The following is a 22,060-nucleotide window of genomic DNA, read 5'->3' on the forward strand; positions in this document are numbered from 1 at the left end:
AAAATAGTCACTGTCTGACTCTGGCTTTTTACAGAAATGTTTGCCAATCACTGGCTTAGAACAGTATTTGTAAGACATATTGGAACAGTGCTGACAAGACAACCACAGTGTTTACAGTGTGTGACACTTTTTCCTTTCTAACACACCTTCCATATATATATTTATTTATATTTATATATTGCAATATATCTGCCTTTCTTGTTAGTTTTTAAGTTCCATAGTAAATAGTGTCTTTTAAAATTTGCTGTTGATGTCATATCCCCCCACACCTACCACAGGGCCTGGCACATTGTAAACACCCTCTAAATATTTTTTTGGCTGAATAATTGAATGAACGCACTCCTTAAATAATCCACCAAAGTGGAAACGAAAGCAATGATTTCTTTCGGGACATGCTCTAAAGAAAGTAATCATAGTTCAACCATGGCGTGTCAAGAAATTGACCCATATTCCACAATCAGGGGTCCATGAACCTTAATAACATTAATACTTCCCAGCCCTTGGGAGGAGGATGTGTCCACACGCTGTCTTTGAGAGGAGGCGGAAATAAGCTCAGATTCTCAGAAGTGGCAGAGGCAGGGTGTGGCCCCGGCAAGCAGTGTGAATGCTACTAAATCTGCACATCCTCCCACGCACGGGGTGGCTCCCAACCCCGGTCCCAGGCTCTCTCCCATGTCTGCTCCGTAAGCTGTGACATCACTGACCCGCTGAAGTTCAGCCCTCGTCAGTGTTCTGGGCAATGGTAACACTTCTATAAAGATAGCAAACATAGGCAGTTAGGTGGGTGAGGCATGGTGACACCTCTATGCCAGATTTCTCTTTAGGTCTTCCTTCAGAAGAAAAGATCACTTGAGTCTGCAAAAATAATAGTAACTTGGATAACTAGGACTTGATAACCCCAAAATACTTCTCCAGGGAAACCAGAGCTCATTTTCTCTGTAGATGATGCCAGCGTTGATTTTTTTCTCTTCATCTAATCTAAAAGGAATGTAAAAGTAAAAAGGCCAAAAATAAAACAACTCCGTAATTTTAAAACTACTAAAATGGCTTTAGTGAGTTTAATAACATAAGGAATTATTATCACTAAAGAGGCAAGTGTTTGTTTTCAAGTGCGACATTTTAACATTTAATCCTCAGTGCTGAGAAGATGTGAAAGACTGGGGTGCAGTAGTGAAAACGGCAAAAACAGGATCTGAGCTTCATTATAACCTGCTAATTAACATGGCCAGAGACCAGCAAGGACGGTGTTCTAACCAAGTTGAGGCCTGTGGGAAACAGCAAAGACTGCCTCAAATACCAGACAAAGAAAACTGCCAAACACTGTATTAAAATATCTCCTCTGGACACAGTCTGCTTTCCAAAAAAAAAAGAAAGAAAGAAAGAAAAGGAAAAACTGGCAGTTAACTTTGTGAGTGGTTTTCCCTTCCCTGCAGGTACAGCCATCAGTGACTAATCCAGACTTACGAGAACTTCATCTTCGAGAAGGAAAGGATCCATGCAGATTGGGTGCTATTTAGAGGACCATCTCCTTTACCAGAAGAGTCAGTTTTATTATGAGGGGAGCAGGTGTTTGACCCCCATTGAGTAAAACAAAAATTGCTTCACTTTCAAATTCATAGACTTTTGTTATGAGAGCACATCTGCCCATTATCCTCAGTATCTAACAGAAAGTCTTTTTTTTCCATAGAAATTCTAACATAAAAATTTTAGCGGGGAGAGTATAGTTCAGTGGTAGAGTGCAGGCTTAGCATGCCAGAGGTCCTGGGTTCAGTTCTCAGTACCTCTGTTACTAAAGAAATGAATAAGCCTAAATAGCCTCCCCCCAAAAAATAAAACTAAAAAAAAAAAAAAGGACTCTTCAAATTTTAAATAAATAAATAAAAAGATAAAAATATTTTTTAAAAATGATTTGGGATATAGTAATACTGTTGTTAGACCAATTCCCTCAAATTTTTTTTCTTAAGACTGAAATATTTGATGTGAAAAGCAGTAAGATATTTGAGTTAGTAACTCACTATGCACTTACTGTCAAAAATTTAATCTGCCTACCCATACGCTGGGCAAAATGTGTTTGCTATCATTTGGCAATAAGTCTTTTACGGTCTCATAATCTTTGGTCTGGTTAACACCAATTTTAGAAAAACATCCTAAGAAAATAATTTGGTAAAGGGAAGACTTCAATTCATCAAACTACTCCTTAAATATATTTTATAATAACAGAGTCTGGAATAGGGAAAATGCCCAAATAGAAAGAAATAAGGAAGCGGTTAAGTAAATGTAGGTCTATCAACCAAGGGACATATTATCTAATCATTACAAATTATAATGGTGCAAACCATGTCATATTATGCAAAACATTTTTATAGATTGCTAAGTAAGTAATACACTATATCTTCAGTGAGGAATATTCAAAATTTTCTGGTTAGTAAACAGAAAAACTCAACGTGTGAACTATCACCTGTTATTTCACACCTCTCCCTGCTTCCCGGGTCTCTGGTCTCCCGTTGAGTTTTCCTCTTTCCTCCCCTGTGCTTTGCTGGACTGTAATCCTTGCCTGCACCCTGCTTCTGTCTACTGACAGGTAATCCACATGCATCATTTTGTTTAAGACCCAGCTCCATTTCCAGCCCTTTCACAAAGTTATATATTACCCTGGAGTGAAACTGCTTAAATTCCTAAGCCCTGACTGTCACATTTTTTTTTTTTTTTATCATTTTGTTTGCTTTATCTTCTCAGATAGACTGTGAATTCCATGGAGGGAGTTATTTTTAGTGCATGCAATGTCTCATAAATATATGATTTTGAATGAATTAATCAACGAATATAAACTCCGCAGAGCAGGGATAATTTCTTTTCTGTATATCTTCAGTTCTTCCCCTACTACAGGCAAACTGTAGCATACAAACAGTTCTTCCCTGAACAACTGGATAAGTGCATGGATGTGTATTGTTACATACAACTGCAGACTTGAATACTGGGATGTGTTTTTCTTCCCCGTCCCTTTTCCACCTTCTGCTTCTAGGAGAGATCAGAAAAGCTTCTTTTTTAAAAGGTGTGCCAGTGAGAACTTACCCAGGTCAAACTGGCCAGAAACGTAGCCACAAGTCTGCCGGACTTCTTCACTGTCCCAGCCCAGAGGGTAGAGGGCACAGCCAGCACCGATCAACAAACCTGCAAAGAGAAAAGACAAGAGGGCTTTACCAGTGCCCCTCTGTCGCCCTCAATATAGGTAATGGGGAACAGATCAGTATGAGCACTATGACAAGGGAACGTGGTGTCTGCTTTTTGGAAAGCACCAGCCAAGCTCCCTTTAGCGATCTAAGGTCAGTTCAATTCCAAGAACAATTTCAAGTCTGCTTTAAAAGGGGAAAAAAAAAAAATACAACAACCGCCTTGACGGACAGCTCAGTTTGGGTCCAACTTCACTTTTGAAAGCATTAAAAGCCTTGCAAATCCTGTTTAGGAAGTAAAATCCAAAAGCCCTTTTAATGACTCTTGTAAAAAGCCAACCAATTCCACCATCATTCCATGTAAACAAGTAATTCAGGAGCCAGTAAAAGTGCCTACTTGGTTATGCTTCATTATTCATTAGATCATTTTTATTTTTTCTTTTTCCCCAATTTAAGAATCAAAATAGAATGTTTCAGTATCATCAAGTTTTACCAAGGGCAGAGACAGCATAAAGATTTTCACGGCCCACTTGGGCACACTGATGGAACCTGCGAACTGGGCTCCGGTTACCAGGCTCCACTGAGGAGCTGACGATCGCGAAGGGGCCGCGCGTCTGGGAGATGCTCTACAACACAGACGCTTGCCGTAATCTCAGCTCTTCCTGCAGCGAAGACCAAAAGGTCTGATGTTTACACTGAAGAAAGTGACGGGTTTTATCTGAATATAAATCAAGTTATCAAGGCAGCGCACCCTGACCTGACAACTTTGGATTGGCGAGTCTGTAGTTGGGCATCGAAGCCTCATACGGTTTAACGGGAAGCTGAATGAGACCGAAGCACTCCCCACTCCAAACGGAGGGCTCGTCTGGAAGCAACGTCTTGTCCCGTCCATCAGCGGTATTATCACCACCCTAAGTCCCACGGGGGTGCTGAGCCAGCAGGACCAACGCTTACACAGTCTGATTGTCTGAGGGGCTGCGGTTAAAGGGAGCTATAGGAGGGCGGCCCCTAAATAAGAAAATCCATGAATATGGTAATATAGGGGCAGAACGACAAGGCCCCCGAAGGCACCTTCAGGATTTCTGGATTGAGTCTCTTCCTGACCTCCCTTTGCTTCTCCCCTTCCCCGCCCCACCAGATGACTTGAGTCGTTGTAACCCATACAAATTGTCTGTTTCCTCTCAGGCGTCTAAGAAGAAGCCGATTCCACCACCCCGCCCCCACCTCCATGCTGGCTGTATGGAGAGATTCCCCCAGGAACTGACACACATTCCCCCCTCTGCTGCTTCTCTCTCCAGTCCATCCCTGGGGCCACAGGAAAACGAGCATCTAATGCCGAGGGGCTGTGATCCCAGGGAATGCCCCGTGAAGAATCACGGCAACAGCGAATCACAAATTCCAGGATGCCTGGGTGCAACTGGATAAATGTGAATTGTGTTGAGGCTGAAGGATAATTCAGAAAGCAATAGCATGAGGGTTGCTGAAAAAGCAAACGCCCCAGTGACTGGTTTCCTTTGGCTTTTCGCCTTAGGATAGAATTTACAGCATTCCAAAGACAATTCCGAACTAGTTTTATCCACCGTCAGGTAAAGAGAGAATTAATGAGGATGCCAGAGTTTGTGTAAACTGAATTCCATGAATGTTTAATAAATAATGTGGCATCATTTCCATGATACTCAGTTCTGAAGCTAATATGTGACACCACTTTTTGAGAGCTTGTGAGCAATTTTTAAACGATGGCACAGGCAGAAAGACAGATAGAAAATGTTCAAGGATAAGAAAAATGAAAAATAGCAACAGTTAAGCCATCAGTATTCTCTTTATCTGCCAGGCAAACAAATAAGAGACAATCTTATTTGCTGATGTTCTTCTCAGTATGGCAGGAAAATGGGTGTCAGGTGTTCATGAAAGCACCTGCTTTGGTCCAGTACGAGGAGCCCAGCATTCTGGGAAGACTAAATAGAGAGGAACTGGTAAATGCGTGTCTAAGGAGCAAGCAGACCTGTGATTCTTGAACTGGTAAAACCCTTGGCAGTCAGGGTTCTTTTGTAGAACACTGGCCTGTCTTTGTAACACTATGAAATGCGGATTCAACCATATAAATTAGCAATAATGTTATACATAGGAAATCTGTGTTATGTGTAAGAATTTTAAAAAAAATACTACGAGCACATGCTCACATTTTGAAAAGTGCTCCGTGGAGGGCAGCTAGCTTATCCGGATTTTTACTTGATTTTATTTTTTAGGGGGGAGGTATTAGGTTGGTTGGTTTGTTTATTTATTTATTTCTAATAGAGGTACTGGGGATTGAACCCAGGACCTCGTGCATGCTGAGCATGAGCTCTACCACTGAGCTCTACCCTCCCCCAGTCTGGATTTTTATATTAATATTTATGTAGTCTTTGTTTTGTCATCTGCTAGTATTTGCTAACAGTAAAGAGACTGCAGATTCTGAAGATCTGGGAAACATTTGTGGGAGAAAAGTGCAAGTTTGCCAACCGATCAGGCTAAGTGGTGGTTGCAGTGACTGGATTCTGTAGGCAACCATCGGTGGCCTCCCCACTACCTTGCTTCTGTTGTGCATTAAGGTCAAAGCAAGTCTCACCAATGACCAATTCTCTAAACTCTCTCCAACTCCATCAGATAGTCACTCCTAACAAGTACCTTCAACACACACTAAACACAACAAATATTCAGACAGTCAGATCAGGGACACTTCAGGTTGGATCAGATAGTATCTTCTATTTAGTGAAATGGGAGCCAGCACAGGAGTAGAGTTCTAGACCTGCAAGGACCAATGCAGTAGCCACGAGTGACGTGTAGTATTTAAATTTAAGTTAATAAAATTTCAATAAAACTACATATCCAATTCTTCGATCCCTCTAGCCACATTTCAAGTGCCTAATAGCCACACAGTGCCGGTGGCTGCCATATTGGACTGTGCAAATACAGACCATTTTCATAATCACAGTAAGTGCTATTGGAGAAGGTTGTTCTAGGTCTAAGACATCACTTCAAAAGGATGCTGGTGGAGGGGAACAAATTTTGCCACTCCAAAATGTCTCTTTGCCATGTGGGTTATTTTGAGCTTAAAAACAATAAAGACCCAAAAGATTCGGGAAGGAAGTTTGACCTTCCCCCTAACTGCCTAAAAGAATGTAGACAGAGGGCCTGTTCCAGGAAGAGCTATTACAAGGACACCTGCAAAGAATATGCATGGGCAGGTGTGGTGGGGGAAGCTCCCCCAGGCAGGGCTTAAAGATCAGAGTCCACTCTGTGTCCCACTGTTTCCGCAGGTCCCAGCAAACAATTATTTACCAAGCATTTGCCTTTCCATCTCCAGGTAAAAATTACCTTCCTCTCCTTTGAAGTCCCAAAGGACTAACCCTCAACATTCTTTGTCTTTAGCTGAAGATGCTATTTAAAGTGAGTGAGGGTTTTGACGTTTTGGTGAGTTACTCAGTTTTTCCTGAGGCTTTCCCCTGCATACATGTTATGAGATTTCTGTTTGATTTTTCTCCTCTGACTCTGTTTCATGTCAAGTCAATTTAATTCTTAGACAAGCCAGAAGAACCAAGAAGGGTGGAGGAGAATTTCTTCCTCCCCAACACCGGGCTGGCCACCTTTTTACACCCTATGCCTGATGCTGCTTGTTAACATCAAAATCATCCTTACTCTTTTAGATTCTCCCTTTCTAGGTGGGGCTAGAAGCCAGGAAACTACATTTCAAAAACTCTCCTGCCAGCAGAAGTTCTGGCTCATAGTCTGTCGATGAGAAGGTAAAAGGGAGGGATAAACCAAATTCCCATCGGCAGCTGCAGCCAGGGGCATGCCTTTCTGCAGAAAGGAGACACAAGATTTGGGGAGTGGCTTCCAGGCATCCCCCTGCAGCCTCACCCACTAAGGGCAGATCATCAGCTGTCCTTACTTTTAATCCCTGCACTTCCTGATCGCCTGAGTTCTTCCCTGATCTTCACCTCCCCAGACCTTCTAATAGGTCCATGCAGCTTCAAATCCCTGGACTATATCCCTCCTACTTGAAATACCTAGAGTGGTCTCTTTTACTGGCCAATCCCTGGCTGGTACATGCCCTAGTTGTACAAGGGCCAAGAGGCTGGTATAAATCTATCTGTTCATTACTTAAACATGATCCATTTTCTCAATTTAAAATGATCTCTAATACAACTTATGCTAATGATTAAACCTTGGAGTTAGTACAGATAATGATATTGAAAAGCTTTGTGTTAACTGCCTTTGTAGTGTGGTCTCTGGTTCGGGAACTTAGGCTAATTAACTTCTTCTGGAGTGTGGATTTCAGAAGCGGATACTACAAATGTTAACTAACTGCCCTTATACTGGAATCAACTAGGACTTCGTCGTCTATACTGAAGTACTAATATTGTCAACTTAGAGACAGTTAAACATAAAAGTGAGAACACCTTTTTAATGGAAGAAATCTGCCATTGTTCAGCTTTAGCAGTTGTTAAACCTTAGACCATGTTGTGGAAATCAATGTTTGATGGCAACAGAGCTGCAAAATCCCTGAATCAGGTACCATGAAGATATTACACAGTAAGCTGAGATGAGGCTCAGGGAATATTCTGGAACGCGAAGGGGCTGCCCAAATGAAATCTTAGTGACCTAATGAGTTTTTAGAGCTCTCGCTGACTAATTTGCTCCTGGGGAGTAAATGGTTTAGTTCAAATCTCTGGCTCACAAACTTTTATATTATTTACATAGATTTTCTTTATTAGATTTATAAACATTGTGGTTACCTCACGGGGCTTAATTATGTGGTATTGGAACCAAATTCCTGTTTCACTGCCGCGACAGACATGATGGAAAAAAGTCACACGTTTTGAACATCAGTGGGGAAAGGTGTGAAAGTGAGGAAACCCGCTGTGAAGTGGGAACAACCTGAGGAAGGTGGTAACAGAGGTGGGGGGACTGGAGGCGGTGTGAGATCACTGACAGCTACCGCTCACTGGCAATTAAGAAGAAATCTATTTTTGCAATCCTAAAGACTTTGCAACTTTTAAGGGGTCATGAATAAACCACAAACTAGTGTAAATTAGTTCAGTCTTCCCGTTTTCACCGCGCACCTAGCTGGAATCAGTTACCAGGGTGCCACAGACCAGGAGGAAGAGGTCTTTTTGCAGAGGTCTTACAGATTTAGGGAGATGCTACCTCCTAAAAAGAAAAGAATAATAAGCCAAACCAATGACTCAACAGTTCTCAAATTAAAAAATAATTTTTGAATAATGCACTGTCTATTAGGTCATTTCAGCCTGAGTACCCTGGGGTTTTGGCCTCGCCCTGTTCAAGATAATTAAAATATCTGAAGAGCCAGGTCAGTGGAGTGACCTTCAAGGCTGAGACGCCTTAATGGAGAAGAGACGGCCCAGAAAAATGCAAAAAGGTAGTCCTTGGGGGCTGTGTTGTGATGCTCTGTTAACAAAGGGTCTGCCCTTCACCCCAAATGCACCTAAATCTTAGCCTGGACACACTCCGCCTGCACGTATACGCCAGTCAGGAGACAGTCCCAGTGGAAATGCTCTTCCTTTTTGAACAATGCTGGAAACACCCGCCATGATACTAATTATTTTTTAGAACGTAAGTGTGAAATCTGAAGTTCGGAAAGAGCTCAAAGTAAGAACCCGATGCTGGGAATCTTCCCTGCTGCAAAACCTTTTTCTATTCAAAGTCAGTACTTAACACTTAGCCAACGGAGTATTAACATAACAATCTGGCTCCTGCCAAGAAGGCAAAACAAACCTCCAGTCAGCCAATGCCAATTACGCGCCACAGGTGGTAGGAATAGTACTTATGTTAAACTCAAGAGTCTTATTTTTTCCAGGCCACTCTTGAAGGTTTTTATGTGATCTCACTTTTTTTCCATGACTATGGCTCCCTTCTTTCCACAGTTTATTATTTTTTTAAATAGCCTGACTTTTTTCCACCTAGCGCCCTTTTAGTGGTCACACAAGGGTTTCCCATCAATTCATCTTTTATGTTTTTTGGGGATACTTTGATCCGTCCTCCAGTTCCTTTATCTTGTTTTCTGGGGCAAGCACCGAGGGAAATTGTTTTCTTCCCTTTTCTCATGAAAGCTGCTCGGTCTTGTAGCCTGTTATCTGGACCTTTCTTTGGAAGAGGCTGGCGTGTTTCCCTCGCCGTCTCCTTATGCTAATTTACATACAAGACAGTCCTCCATTTTCAGGCCGTGATAACTGCCCCTTTACAAAATGTAACGACAAACTAAATCCACTGGTAGGGAGGGGACGAGAGCAAGGGCCAGTTTCAAACTCTTCAGACTTTGAACACACAATGAGTAAGAAATACTTAAGTATTCTAGAAAGAAGAGGCTTGGTTGGGCACTCGTAAGCCACATCTCCTTTCAAAATGCTTTCTGGAAACTGAGGCATAGAGGATGGAGGAGGCATGTCCGGGAACACAGAGCCCAAACCACCCCCAGGTCCCGGTTCAGGGCTCTTGTCCACCTGTGCTTATCCCAGTGCTTGGACATAAGTCCCCTCCAGGTCACACACTGCCTGCCCACAACCTGAGTTCAGGACACACATGTGCTGAATCTGACCAACACTGTGTTACACTCAGTGGGATTTTTCACCTGCAAGTCCAGATTTCTTGGCTCTCCTGGATAACTGAAAGATATACCCATACTGAGCCTGCAGCCAGCTGGCTAGAGCCAGGTCCCACTAAACGGTTCAGGTACCCTGGCCAGTCTCGAAGGCATTTTTGACTAGGGAATCAATCACAGATTCTTTGAACGTATCTTGAATTTTCTCATCTCTGAAAGCTGAATCCCTTCCCTCTGAGACACTTACCTGTGCTCAGGCTCCAAGAACATACTAGCTGTTAAAGTCTAGAAACCTGAACACGCAGCTTGTCCTGGCCGGGCGTTCCTCGTGCCCGTGGGCTCCCACCGGGACCCACTCTGTACCATTTATTTGGGCTTACCACCTTGCACTGCAGTATAACATAAAATGTAACATAAGTATTACATCTCCTGGAAGCCCAGGGTCTCTACGGTAAGTTTACTTGCATCCAACTCACTGCTTCATGCTATTGGTTAAATATTAAATAGTTGCGACACTATTTGCTCAGCACTTACAAAAGCTCTGGACTAATTATATAATCGTTAGCTAATAGCTCATATAAAATATATAACTGCCTTCATGGAGCAGAAGAGGAAGGTGAAACTCAGAGAAGCAGGAGTGTACTCACGGAGTTACTAAGTGGTAGATCCAGGGACTTACTTCCAGGCTAATCGGAGCCAATTCTCTGAACCTCTACCTTCTAGCGTCCCCCCAAATCCCAAAGTGTTCCCGGTCCTGGCTCTGACATGACTTCCTATGTTCATACGTGTATGGAACCCTGTGTATAAATGGAGAAGTAGGAATGGGGCGGGAGAGAGACTTCAAGTCACCATTTCTCTGCGATTGACTCTGCTTTGGTGACCAGGAACACTTCTACTGCTGCCTAGTTCCAGAGACAAGGGATGGGCTCCTGGGGACCCTACAGATTCCCCCTCCTCTGCGTGCCAGTGAGGGAGCAGCTGGATGTGAATTCTAGCACACAGAGTTCTGCCCACAAAGAGCATATGGAGACATGAAGATGAAAAACGATTTCCTCGTCATCAGAAACTGAGCCAAGGAGAAAGCATATCTTACCACAACGTTAAAACATAACATAGAAACAAGACTACTTCTGAACTATCAGAAATAGTTTTATAAATCACAATAAGACAATTTCTTTGCTGAAAACATCCTGCAGAAGAGAACATACTTTAGGTTTTCTTAAAATATTTTCAGGAATGGCTCCTTGATTCTCATTTCTTCTCCTTTTCCAGGTTCTCCAGCATAAGACACAAAAGACACATGCAGGGTCAGGCACCAGAATATTCACTGGCTCCTCAGCTCAGAGAGAAACTTCACAAGCTAATTTCAGCCATGACTGACTTGTCTTTGCTCTTTCTAGAGTCCTAGGCAACAAGCACTGACAGAAACAAATAAAGTTGTTTAAAACAATGAAACTTTGGGGGAGATGTCACTTCTATGGGACAGTTTTCTGGTAAATTACATCTGATTGACAGCAACATCTTTGTAACCCTGGTAGTTAAGAGCACCTCAGATCCACTGTTTCAACACTTTAGGTTTCTGTTTTCCTTATCTGTAAAATGGGGGGAAGCCTCCCTCTCGGGGTTATTGCAAGGATCGCAGGCTGGAGTGCCTGAAAGGAAGTGGGCTCAGTATTCCCAGGAAGAGTTCCATGAATGGTTTCTACTGCTGAGCTTTGGACTTTGGGGGGCACGTAGGGAAGGGTGGTGGATTCGGTTCCAGACCACGTGTGTTTGCACTTCTCTCAGAGAAGGTCTTCTTCTCAGGCGGAACGCAGGGAGGACTCCAGCAAGGCTATTCCGGGAACCATGAGCAATGAGCGCTTGCCCCAGCAGTCACATTAGCCACGCAAACCTCAGTAAGCACGGAGGGAACAGCTGCCGCCTGCGGACCTCACCCTTAGGTAGGTGATCCACACACGGCTACAAAGATAATAATACTCGTGTCTGTTCTGCCATTTTTTTTTCTTTTTACATTTAAAGGCACTGCGATCTTTCTGTGAGGCAGGTGGAGCCAGAAGTGATGTCCCCAGTTGGCTGGGATGGAGTCACAAACAAGAGGGGAGATCTGAGCGTCAACAAGGGGTTATGGTAACCAGAGGCAGATCCGGGGCAAACTCAGCTTTCCTGTGATAGAAGTTCCATTTAAAAAACCCGTTTTAGTTCGAACATAACAAGATTTAGGAGGAAGAGCAAAACCTCTCTCCCCTCTAGTGTCCTTAACCAATACATCAAGTGCCCAAGACTGGAGGGTTTCTGTGCTTCCCAGCCCTGTTCACTCATTTCTACTGGACTTAACAAAAAAGCCTCAGGGTCAAGATGTGACTTATCTTCTTAGTTATTTCTAAGGCCCTTAAGTATGTGAATCAGGGACCCCTTAACAACACTAAAGTAAGATGCCAGGCACATTTTTTTTTTTAAGTAGTAAACTCTACATGTGATGCCGTGAATGGTTGGTGAAAGGCTTTCTGCAAGCTGACATTGTGGAGACCCCTGGGCAGCCTGCAGCCTGCCCCAGCGAGCCTCCGGATGCCTCGAAGCTGCAGCAAATGGGAAGAGTGTTTAAAATACTTTTGAAAATGTAACACAGAGGCTGCCAAATGAAGATCCTGTGTAGTAATGAACACAAGTCTATCGTGCACTCATCCGCCACTTTCCTTGAAGTTCTAGATATTCTTTTTATTATACATCTTTTTTTAAATAAAAAAATTTTTTAATTGAAGTATAGATTTCTATACAAAAAAAAAATGAAAGCATGAGGTTGCCTGGATTTTATCTTGACCAATTACCATAGCAGAAGCGAGACTTAAATCTAGGTCTTTACAGCTGATTTTGAAGCCATAGTGAGAACCAAACGTCACACAGGCTTCACACACTCGGCCACAATGTCGTGGGGCGATTCAGAGCACAGCCTTGGAAGTCTGCCCACGTTCTCTTCTGGCTTTGGGGTCCTGGGTAACTTTCTTGTCTTTCTCTCGGACATGTTTCCTCAGCAGTAAACAGGAGTAAAAGCCACATTGCAGAGCTGCTGTAGGGATTATTTACACACACATGCATGCACACATATACAAACGTGCCACGCATATGCACGTGAATGCACACGTACACATGTACACAAGTCCTACAATTATATACAGCTGATATTAGTATTGAGCATAACATGTATGAATTATACATGCACATATATATATCTATAGACTAGAATTATATAAGACATTTGTAACAGATTTCACCTAACTTCTAGCTTAGGATATATATATTCTTTCCCCTACCTACATACTTATAAGGCACATTTTTCACCACTGAAAAATTAGAGAGCATGAACATACCATAACGTCATTCATGGGTGCCATTAATGAAGTGGTACAGGTGGTTAACGTACTTAAAACAGGCATTTTCTTTTAAGATTTTTTTTTCCTTCATCCACTTTCTGGGACATTAGGAAAGAAAAACCTCATCTATTTTCTTCAGTTCTTTTTAAAATACCATCAATCCCTCTAAAAAACAGCAAAGCCATCTGGAATAGCTGACAGACAACAATTTGGAAGCAATTTCTTTCAAGACAGCTATAACGATTTTCCTTTTCTGTTTTCTTTTCCCTCTTGAAATGTCAAGGATAACTGAAACTTTTTACTTTTCCATCTGTGATTTACTGATCGGTCCCAGACAAGTTTTGAAAGTACTCGAGAATTTGTTTCCCGTCAGTCCAATATGTTTTTTCTTTAATTTTAATTCAATTTTTAAAGTTCTATACTTTGTCACAAGTGTTTCTTTATATTTAAAGATATAAAATACTTAAAAACATACATTGAAATGTGATTACAAAGTCTTTTCACAATGAGAAAAAAATACTTTAAGTATTTAAAATACTATCTTAAGCAGTCATGATGAAATCACTGGTATCATTTTCAAATAGATTATCCTAAGAAGTATATTAAAATAAATGAAAAAAAAAACACAAAATGCAAAGCATTACTGAAGAGAAAGAAAGAGGCTGGAGGAATAACTCTCCCAGACTTCAGACAGTACTATAGAGCTACAGTCATCAAGACAGCATGGTGTTGGTACAAAAACAGACATATAGACCAATGGAACAGAACAGAGTGCCCAGAAATGAACCCACAAACTTTGGGTCAACTCATCTTTGACAAAGGTGGCAAGAATATATGATGGAATAAAGACAGTCTCTCCAGCGGATGGTGTTGGCAAAACTGGACAGCAGCATGTAAGTCAATGAAGCTAGAACACTCCCTTACACCATACACAAAAATCAACTCAAGATGGATCAAAGACTTAAACGTAAGAGCAGATACAATAAACCTCCTAGAAGAAAATACAGGGGAAACATTATCTGACATACATCTCAAAAATGTTCTCCTAGAACAGTCTACCCAAGCAATAGAAATAAAAGCAAGAACAAACAAATGGGACCTAATTAAACTTACAAGCTTCTGCATAGCAAAGGAAACTGTAAGTAAAACAAACAAACAAAAAACCTATCGAATGGGAGAAAATTTTTGCAAATGAAACCAATAAAGGCTTGATCTCCAGAATATATAAGCATTTCATACGACTTTATAAGAAAAAAACAAACAACCCAATCCAAAAATGGACAGAAGACCTAAACAAGCAATTCTCCAAGACATACAAATGATCAATAGGCACATGAAAAAATGCTCCATATCACTAATTATCAGAGAAATGCAAATCAAAACTACAATCAGGTATCACCTCACACCAGTCAGAATGGCCATCATTCAAAAATCCACAAATGACAAATGCTGGAGAGGCTGTGGAGAAAAGGGAACCCTCCTACATTGCTGGTGGGAATGCAGTTTGAAGCCACTGTGGAAAACAGTATTGAGATTCCTCAAAAGACTAGAAATAGACTTACCATATGACCCAGGAATCCCACTCCTGGGCATATATCCAAAAGGAACCCTACTTCAGGATGACACCTGCACCCCAATGTTCATAGCAGCACTATTTACAATAGCCAAGACATGGAAACAGCCTAAATATCCATCAACAGATGACTGGATAAAGAAGAGGTGGTATATTTATACAATGGAATACTATTCAGCCATAAAAACCAACAACATAACGCCATTTGCAGCAACGTGGATGCTCCTGGAGAATGTCATTCTAAGTGAAGTAAGCCAGAAAGAGAAAGAAAAATACCATGTGAGATCATTCATATGTAGAATCTAAAAAGAAAAACAAAAACCAAACAAACAAAGCATAAATACAAAACAGAAATAGACTCATAGACAGAGAATACAAACTTGTGGTTGCCAAGGGGGTGGAGGGTAGGAAGGAATAGACGGGATTTCAAAATTGTAGAATAGATAAACAAGATTATACTGTATCACACAGGGAAATATATACAAGATCTTATGGTAGTTCATGGAGGGAAAAATGTGACAATGAATATATATATGTTCATGTATAACTGAAAAATTGTGCTCTACACTGGAATTTGACACAATATTGTGAAATGATTATAAATCAATAAAAAATGTTAAACCCCCCCCCCAAAACGGATAAATGTTCCATCTCACATTGCAGAATTAGCAGAAAGTAGAGTCAGGAATTCTCATTCTTAGCCTGCTGATACCTGATTATGAATTTTACACACAGACTTTAAAACTGAACACCAGATATATCCCTGGGGCCCACTGAGATATATTTAGGAATATATTTATATATAGTGTATATATATACATTTTTGGTAGAGAAAACAATACTAACTGATCTTTGCTTCATTAATTGAGCTGGTGGGCTTTGGGTTTTGTGCAAAGCCTGGGGCTTACACGGTGGAGGAATGAAAAAACTGAAGATGGTTCATTCCTTCTAGCATCTGAGAGGAAGAAAAGTAACACAGAAATAGTATTTCAAGCTTGTACTTGTGTGATATTAGCAGCAAAACCAACAGTTACCATAGAAATTGGTTAATTTTCTGCTGGAAACGAGAAGGTGGCCCTGGAAGGATAAATGGGGTCCTGATGAGCCGATGAAGTCCTCCCAGGTGAAGAAAAGAGGCCTGGAGATGGGCACGTACAAGGCAGGCTGGAGGAAAGTGAAAGGGACGAAGTAGGGGACCAAGGAACAGAGGAGAGTCATGGCCAAGTGGTTGGGATGGTCAGTGACCCTTGAGAAGGTTGTTAACTCTGGGTCAAGGAAGGTGGTCTTTATTCAGTGGGCAAAGGGACTCTAATGTTTATGAACTGGGTTCTCAAATGTAAGAGTTGAAAGGGACCCTCAGGATGATCCAGTTTAGTGCTTCTCGAAATCTGCCATCAAAATATTGCCCAAGAGGAAGAGGAGTGAATTTCACACCTTACAGAGCTGGGGTCCTCCCCGGGTCAGTCCTCCTCTGGAATGGGTCTGCCTTACTTCACCTTGAGAAATTATTTTGGGATTTTCCATTCTGCTCCACAGATAGCTTTACTCTTTTGTGTAAAAATACTTTCTCCATAATGGAGTTGGAGTACATTGGATGTTCCAGTAAGATATTTGGGGTTCATCCCGTGGCTTCACCTATGTGTAGCACCCTCTTGTCTTTTGGTATATCGTATGAAGAGCTCAGTCTTAGAAGAATGAATCTATGAATCCAAGCTCCAGCTCAAAAAGATGAAGGGACAGTAAAGGAATCAGAAATGAAACGCTCCAATTTACAGCTAGTAAAGGACTCGGAAGTGGAGCATCCCCTGTCCCTCTGTCCAAAGCTATCTCTGCAACACCACGCTGCCACACAGAGAAGAAAATACCTGGGCTGCCACCTGGGCACAGGGCACAACACATTCCACAAGGCTCAGAGGTGGCCCACTGCTACCCAACGAGTGAGATTCGGGCTTCCCCAGTTGGTCCCATGGACCCCATCACGCCCTACCGTGCCAGCCGCAGCTCCCCACAAGCCTGCAAACAGAACGGTCTCCAGGATGTGAAAGGCGTGGCTTAGATCAGCTTCCTCCAAGGGAACTATCCCCAGCATCGAGATGTCTAGCTTATTTAAGGCGAGAGAACAGAGCCTCAGATAAATGCCTCCTTTCCCGAGCAGAACTGAGCAGCTGCTCGTCAAAGGCTGTCAAGCATGATTTGTACGACCCAGGGCTTCATGGGAGGCATAAAAAGAAAGATGACAACATCATGTTTATCTCCATCTCATTGCTGGTTCTGGCAATAGTATTACAGTCAGGCAGGCTGAGTCCAAACAATTTTCTAAAAATATGGATCAGCTGAGACCACTGAAAGCCTCCTTTTATGGAGTTAACGTGAGCTCTTTCCCCTTGGGCTGTTTTGTGTATTCTTTCCCAGAGCCTGCTCCTTCCGCAGCATCCAGCCATCTGAAATACACAGTTCTTTCTCCTTGCCAGGGGATCACAGCCTCCCAGACTGATAAGCAAGCCTGCATTCTTCCCAGGAGCCTGGGTAGCTATTCCGGAGGGCTGCATCGTTCAGGGTGGGTTGTGGTATGAGCCTCGTCAGTTTCCGGTGCAGGGTAATTGGTTTTGCTGGTGGAGCTGGTGCTGCCTGGCAGGTGGGACTGCCAGGGAATCTGTCTGTTCCAATCCTTCCGAGGATGAGTTTCCACTTTCCCAATTTGTATTAGAGGAGAGAGTTCGATTCTAGAGGGCGAACTGAATGCCACGATGTTATACGGATGTTCAAATTTAGGGGGAAAGAAAATCAACCCTTCATCTGTATTAAGCTTCTCACCTGACTCTCTTTGAAGGGTGGCTGGTGACAAGGCTGAGGTGACACTGGAGGACATTTGCTTTCAGTATAGATTCCCTTTCACTTCTCTTAAAACCCATAAACGAAGGCAATGCAATTGCTTTCAAATAAGCTCTAAAAACAGACTATTTTCAGAATGTATGCTCCTTAAAGCTGCCTGCTGTAAAGGAATGGGATTTTACTTGAGAAAGGAACCCAGTGCAAATCTAGTTCCACAGCTTTTCAGCTGGGGCGGGGCTGGGGGCTCTCTGTGGTTTCTAAAGGGCAAGTGCACAGGTGGGAAGTGGTAAGGAGTCCTGGAGAGGTGGAGAGCCTAGAGTCCCCGGGCTCTGACCTGAGCTCATACCAGGCTTTTTTGTGATATTTTATAAGAGGGAAAGGTTCAGCTCCTTAATATTTTTGAAACTCCCCTAACCAGGTGTTATGGATTGAATTATGTCCCCCCTTCCACAGAGAGATGTGTTGAGGTCCTAACCCTCAGGACCTCAAAATGTGATGTAATAAATTAAGATGAGGTCATCCTGGAGTACAGGGTGCCCCTAATCCAATAACACTGGTATCCTTATAAGAAGACGGCCATGTGAAGACACCCAGACGCAGAGGGAAGACGGCCACTTGAAGATGGCAGCTGAGTCTGGAGTGATGCTGTCAGGAGCCAAGAAACGCCTGGCGCCATCTGAAGCTACGATGAGGCAAGGAAGAACTCTTCTGTAGAACCTTTAGAGGGGGCATAACCCAGCCGACACCTGATTCCAGACTTTCAGCTTCCAGAACTTCAGCAGAATGAACTTCTCTTGTTTTAAGCCACCCAGCTTGTGGTGCTTCTTCACAGCAGCCTCAGGAAACCGATACACCTGATCAAAAATATTTTCTTCTCTCAGTTTCATTTTCTTACCCTATTAGGCAATATGTTGATAAAGGAAAATGCACTAAAAGAAACAAATAGAAAGTTTCTCAGTTTACTAACAGCCTGCCCCTCACCCCACCCCCATCCCTTGGGTCTCTTAAGAAAACACATCCAAGAAGAGACACACACAGAGGCTCTGGTTTCTCCAAGCACGATGCTGAGGTTCAAAGAGGCAGACTGCACTCAGATGCCGCGTGGAGCACCATCAATCTCTGCCTTACCACTGGTTTAAAGAACGAAGGTCGATCTGGGATCGTCATCTTTATAACCTGGCGGAAGCATAACTTACACATCGGACGCAGCTAACCAAGCATGCCTGACATGTGAGATGCAAGCTGCGTCATCATAATTTATATTTAAATAGCTCCTTTCACCAAAGGGCTCGAAGGAACTTACAGACTTTTACTTAATTAATCCTTGCAAGCCATCCATGAAGAGGGTAATGTCAGGTCGTATATCCCCCTTTCCTCTGGCATCTCAGGGCTTGGCTTCTTTTTCTCCTCTATATTCTTGTTTTCAGGATCGTGAAGCTTCCCTTCCCCCAAATGCAGACTTTTATTCTGAAGCTGATGCTCATATTTCCATATAACTATTTCTGGGAGCTCCTGGTTGGAAGAAAATTATCCCCACTTCCTGCCTCCCCTCCCCCGCCTTTTTTGGGGGGTTGCTTTGAAACGTCCAATCTATTTCAGAATTACCATTTACTTTAAGCTTTCACTCTTGAATTATCTTGAGGTCTAGGAGACTTAAGTGTTCATGAACGTGTGTGTGTGTGTGGATCTGCAGGAGGGGGACAGAGAGAGAGAGAAAAGTAATAGCCCTTGCCAAGTGGCATTAAAATGCCATAAAACGTGTTCCAGGGGTGGAGGCAGGATCTCTGCATCTCAGCAGACACCTCATCATTACCCACGTTTCTCGTGACTCTTTTGGTCAGTTTTCAGATTATGTTCCACTGGAACTCCTCCCAGGGTTGCGACGGCTGGGAGACGTGGAGGAGGAATAATCACGGAAACAAAAGAAGGAAGGGCTTTAAGCCTCAAACCCTGTTCTAAACAGGGCAGCTTTTCCTTTGTCTGTTTTCCTATGGAGCTTCTGAGGAAGCAATTGCGTTTCCTGAGCATCTTCCTGGATGCTGCGCAAAGAGTCAAGAAAGGTTTGTAAATTTCTTTGAGCTCTTTGGAAAAAGAAGTTATTAGAAAGAAAAAAAAAACTGCTCTGTAACATCGTGGGTTCTCTGGACCTGACCTTTGAGGCCCTGCCTTTAATTGACCATAATGAGAAACATTAATATCCATATTTCTCGATGTGCTAAGGGTTGAGCCTCTTCTGCCCAGGCTAGAGTAAGCCATACGCTACTTCAATCTCTACTCACCCATACTTGAGGGGACTCAGGGAAGGGCTACATTTAACCAGCCAGGAATCTCCATTGGTGCTAGCTCGCCTTCTTGGACACCTTGGATTGACGGGGTTTAGCCAAGCACCACCAGGCTCTAATACAACAGAGCACTTTTTCCAATCATTTGATGTGTGCGGCCAACCCACCTTACAACTCAAAGTCTTTCCTCGAGCCAATAATTAGTGCAGGAATCCAAGTTTTTAAAACCCTACGATTTTTTCAGATGCTATAAAAATTCCAACCAAGGGCTTTCAAAGTTTCAACACAAGCGTTTGCAAGCCAAAAAAGCTTAACACTCAATCTGGTTTATTCTCTTGCTTATATTAAAATCTGTAAGTAACCACATTTTTATAGTACATGCAGCCATCTTGTTGAGAAAGAGAATAGAAATCAGAGCCTAAAGTGGTTCCTGCTCAAAATAATCAGGAGTCAGAGGAAAACTAAGTTGAGCCTCTTCGAGCAGAAGGATGGTAAAACAGAAGGTTCTAAGACAGCAAGAACAGTATACTAAGTAGCTTTTATTTGAAGAGGAAAGTGACCACTAGGAAGGAGACAATTGGAAGAAGGGGAGGACAAATTCTTTCCAAACTCTTATCAAAAACATTTCTGTAGGTATATCTTAATTGCAAGTTGATGAGAGCAGAATTGGAAAAGCAAGGCAGGAATTATTAACTCTTCCTTGTGGAAGGGGGAGAAGTATGGGGCCTGGAAAGGATAATGTCTATAAAGTTCAAGCTGCAGCAGAGAAGGATTCATTGGGAGGACAAAATTCCATGGCATATGCCGAAGGCTGACTCTTGTATCCTGAGCCAGATGGATTTCCATCGTTATCAGCACCCAAAAGGGGTTGGAAGGGCTCTGGAGATCAGAGCTTGGACTGCTAAGGTTAAAATAAACAAACACATAAATAAAATATGATCCAGGAAAGCAGATCCAAAGAGAAGTGGAAATTAATAGAAGTCAAATTTTAAACAAGGGAAGGTGATACTGCGTAACTCAGCACGATAGCTTTCGCATCCACTGATAACATCCTGTTAACCTGAGCCTAACCAAAATGTAAATTAAATATTCCGCTGCTCAGGAATACTAGTCACATTTCACATCTCCCATAGCGACACATGGCTAGTGATGACTGTATTGTGACTGTAAAAATAAGACATTTTCATCACTCTCAGACAGTTCTGTTGGACAGTGCTGCATTAGAGGGGAACACCTTTTAGAACTTTCAGACTATTATCAGCATGCCTGAGATTAATAAGAGCATTCTGTGCCTTCCAGCACCAAAATGCCAGTCAGCATCAACCATTGGGCTTACCCTCAACTTTCTTGATTTTTGCTCATTATTATGTCTCAGTTTCACTTATTTTCAAGCTTAACCACCAGTGAAATAAATGAGGGAGAAATATTATACAAAAAGATCATTTAAACATAAAGCCGGCTCTCCTATAATTAACACATAGAAAACTAATTTGGATTATTCCTTTATAGAGCTATGTGACATTAAAGTCTGATCTCACAACGATGTTGAGCGTCCCTGAAGATATTCACGGACAAACTGAGTATTCTCAGTCCAACAATTATAGGAGCCCCCAAACTCGTTTCAAATGTGGGTGGTTTTACAACACGTATCTGGGCTTTGAGAAAAGTGTATCCAAGTGCCAAAGTCACTCGCATGAGCCCTCTTATATAAACAACAATGAAAGTGGAAGCTAGAAACGAAGGAAACACAGTACGATTTGTTCCTCTTCTCTGTTTCTCTCCTTTACAACTGAGAGCATCACTGTTCTCACTGAAGAGGGGAAATTCATCAGCGTCATTAGGACACAGATTGGGACACTTGGAGTCAGTGGGGGATATGACCTCACCGTCTCCTGCTGTCAGGTTCGATGAGCTCTGGAGGTGGGTGCTCTCCACCTGCATCTATTTTTCCCAAGTGTTTCTACTACACTGGTACTAAAGCAGAAAGACGAGCACTGTGAACATCTCTGAGCTTGCTGGAGATACACACACTCAGTCTTTTCTTTCTGATTTTTTAAAGTTTAGGTTTCACAAAAGAATCGGGAACTCTATCACTTAATCATTCCCAGCCCTTTCCTGATTTGCCAGTGCTCAGCCACCATAAGCCATCGGTCTGATTTCTGTTACTTTCATATTGCTATGAACAATTAACCAATATGGTTAGGTTACAGTGTGGGACCAAAAGACAGGCCCTA

The 22,060-nt window shown here is 42.4% G+C and overlaps 1 protein-coding gene across 1 annotated transcript in view; it reads right to left on the minus strand.

Annotated features, from left to right (window-relative positions):
* Window positions 1-22,060, minus strand: part of LHFPL6 (LHFPL tetraspan subfamily member 6) — a 196,129-nt gene that overhangs the window by 19,811 nt on the left and 154,258 nt on the right. Inside the window, exon 3 of the mRNA XM_074378094.1 lies at window positions 3,073-3,171. Coding sequence (XP_074234195.1) covers window positions 3,073-3,171 — 99 coding nt within the window. The remainder of the gene's footprint in view (window positions 1-3,072; window positions 3,172-22,060) is intronic.

This window comes from Camelus bactrianus, chromosome 14 (assembly GCF_048773025.1).
Source record: "Camelus bactrianus isolate YW-2024 breed Bactrian camel chromosome 14, ASM4877302v1, whole genome shotgun sequence".
Lineage (NCBI taxonomy): Eukaryota > Metazoa > Chordata > Mammalia > Artiodactyla > Camelidae > Camelus > Camelus bactrianus.